Raw genomic sequence first — 2,086 nt, 5'->3', positions numbered from 1 at the left:
ACAGTGTATGCAGTGTATGCATGAGACTTAGTAGCTTGTATTGATATAAGGTTGCAGATGAATGATTTTACAATTCCCTCTTCACAGCCACATTCTTTAACCCCAGCTAACAATGTTCCTAAGATTTTTTTCAAGATCACAAGAAACAAAAAAAAAAAAAAAGGTTAATGCAAGAGGGATGTGAAAAGCATTGCATCCTATGTTTGCTTTCCTGTATTATTCTGGAAAGCAAGCAAGGCTATGCATGTTCTCTTGTGTTGCTCAACTACCTGGTTCTAAAGGGTATTCAGTTAGGTTGTAGTCAATGAAAGTTAACAGGGCATCAGAATTGGAAACTTCTGAACCAAGAATATCAGTTGAATAATTCCATTTGTTGAACATTCCAACCAAAAAGAAGAAGAAGAAGAAGTATATCAGTTCAAACAATAACACCCTTGAACTGTGACAAACATTAATCTAAAACCTTCCAAGGGGTAAAGTTCCAAAAATCAAGAACGAAATCGAAACAACATTGAAGTTGAACGTATTGAAGTTGAACTTAATAACATGATTCAGAAGTTATATATCTAGATTCGATCGATGTCTTCATCCTCAAAATCAACATAATCATCGATACCACCATCATCGTCCTCTGGGTCCATTACGCTTTCATTGACTCGAATGCTTTCAGGCAACTCTTCATATTGCTGCAACCTCCTTGCCTCGTCTGCCATGTACTTGAGGATCACGTCAGCCTTATCGTCCTGGTACTCGCGAAGGCCAACGAGGATAATGTCTCCGGCAGCAATCCAAACCTTCTTGTGCATCTTTCCTCGGATGTGGCAAAGCCGTTTGGTGCCGTCAATGCACATGGCTTCACAACGGCCGTTGCCGAGCATCCTTATCACCTGAGCATATTCTTGGCCGTCTTCCTTGTATACAAGCTCTCTCTTCTCATCGTCCGCTTCGTTCTTTCCTCTTTTTTTATTTTTCCCTCCTTTTCCCTTGTTCTTCGGCATCTTCTTCCTGCCTCCTCCTTCTTGTAAAGTTCTAGTTTTTCCCTTGAAAACCTTCTTCCTCTAAAACCCTAGAGATAGATAAAAGCTCTCCTTTTTTTAATAGTTGAAGATTACAGTTTTTATTTCTCGATGTGTTGGTGTGAGTATTTATTTTGACTTTTACGTTATAGAATAGAAATAGGAAAACTTTTGGCTTTTTTTTTTTTGAGTGAATGGCTAAAAAGTTACTAAATTATATTAAGTATGGCACCGATCAATCATCAAACTTTTTTATGGCCACAAAGGTCACTAAACTAGTAAAAACGAGCCATAGATGTTATTTTGTCAAATTCTATCAATAAAATAATCGGTAAATAATTGAAATTTAACGATCTTTTTAACAAAATGACCGTTGAAAACTGGTTGTTTTACTGATAGAATTTGACAAAATAATCTTATTGGCCCGTTTTTGCCAGTTTGGTGACCTTTGCGGCCCCAAAAAAAGTTTGGTGACCAACCCGTGCAATATTAAATAGTTAAGTGATATTTTTGGCTATTTACTCTTTTTTGTGGGTAAGAATAAAGTTTTGGTGGATTCGACTCGAATCACTACCACAAACTAGAACATGTCTTCGGGAGCAAGATTCTTAAATATTACCCACCAATATAATTTTCACACTCTCACATCAGCAACAGCAGCAGGACCCTTTTTTGGTAAAAACAAAGTTTGGGTAGTTTCAATTTCAATCACCACGACCCAGAACATATCTATGGGATGAGAAATTTTAACAAATAGTCTACTGACACTTTTACATATCACCCACCAATACAGTTCTCACGTTGATAACGGAACCTTTTTTGTTTTTGATAGGAATTAAGTTATCATCCACCAACATAGTCCTGACATCAATAACAGAATTTGAACAGAAGACGAGGAAGTGGCACGTACTTGTTAACTAAGCCAACTTGTGTTCACCTTCGTCAACTCTCTGCCTTCTTTTTCATTCTTTCTAGCCCTAAGTTTTGCAGGCACTATCATCGTGCTCAATCCCTATTTTTCTACCGGCAGAAACAGAGGCCGTGGAGAACCTGGAGTATTAAAATGAGAA

At 37.5% G+C, this 2,086-nt stretch overlaps 1 protein-coding gene across 1 annotated transcript; it reads right to left on the bottom strand.

Annotated features, from left to right (window-relative positions):
* Positions 1–566: 566 nt before the first annotated feature.
* LOC113752283 (eukaryotic translation initiation factor 1A-like) lies at positions 567–998 on the bottom strand. The gene has a single exon (XM_027296407.1). The coding sequence runs from the start codon at positions 996–998 to the stop codon at positions 567–569; it is 432 nt and encodes a 143-aa protein (XP_027152208.1).
* Positions 999–2,086: the final 1,088 nt, after the last annotated feature.

The sequence above is a fragment of the Coffea eugenioides genome, chromosome 1 (genome assembly GCF_003713205.1).
Source record: "Coffea eugenioides isolate CCC68of chromosome 1, Ceug_1.0, whole genome shotgun sequence".
Taxonomy (NCBI): domain Eukaryota; kingdom Viridiplantae; phylum Streptophyta; class Magnoliopsida; order Gentianales; family Rubiaceae; genus Coffea; species Coffea eugenioides.
Note: the sequence above shows the minus strand (reverse complement) of the source record. Positions and strands in the feature narration are given on the sequence as shown.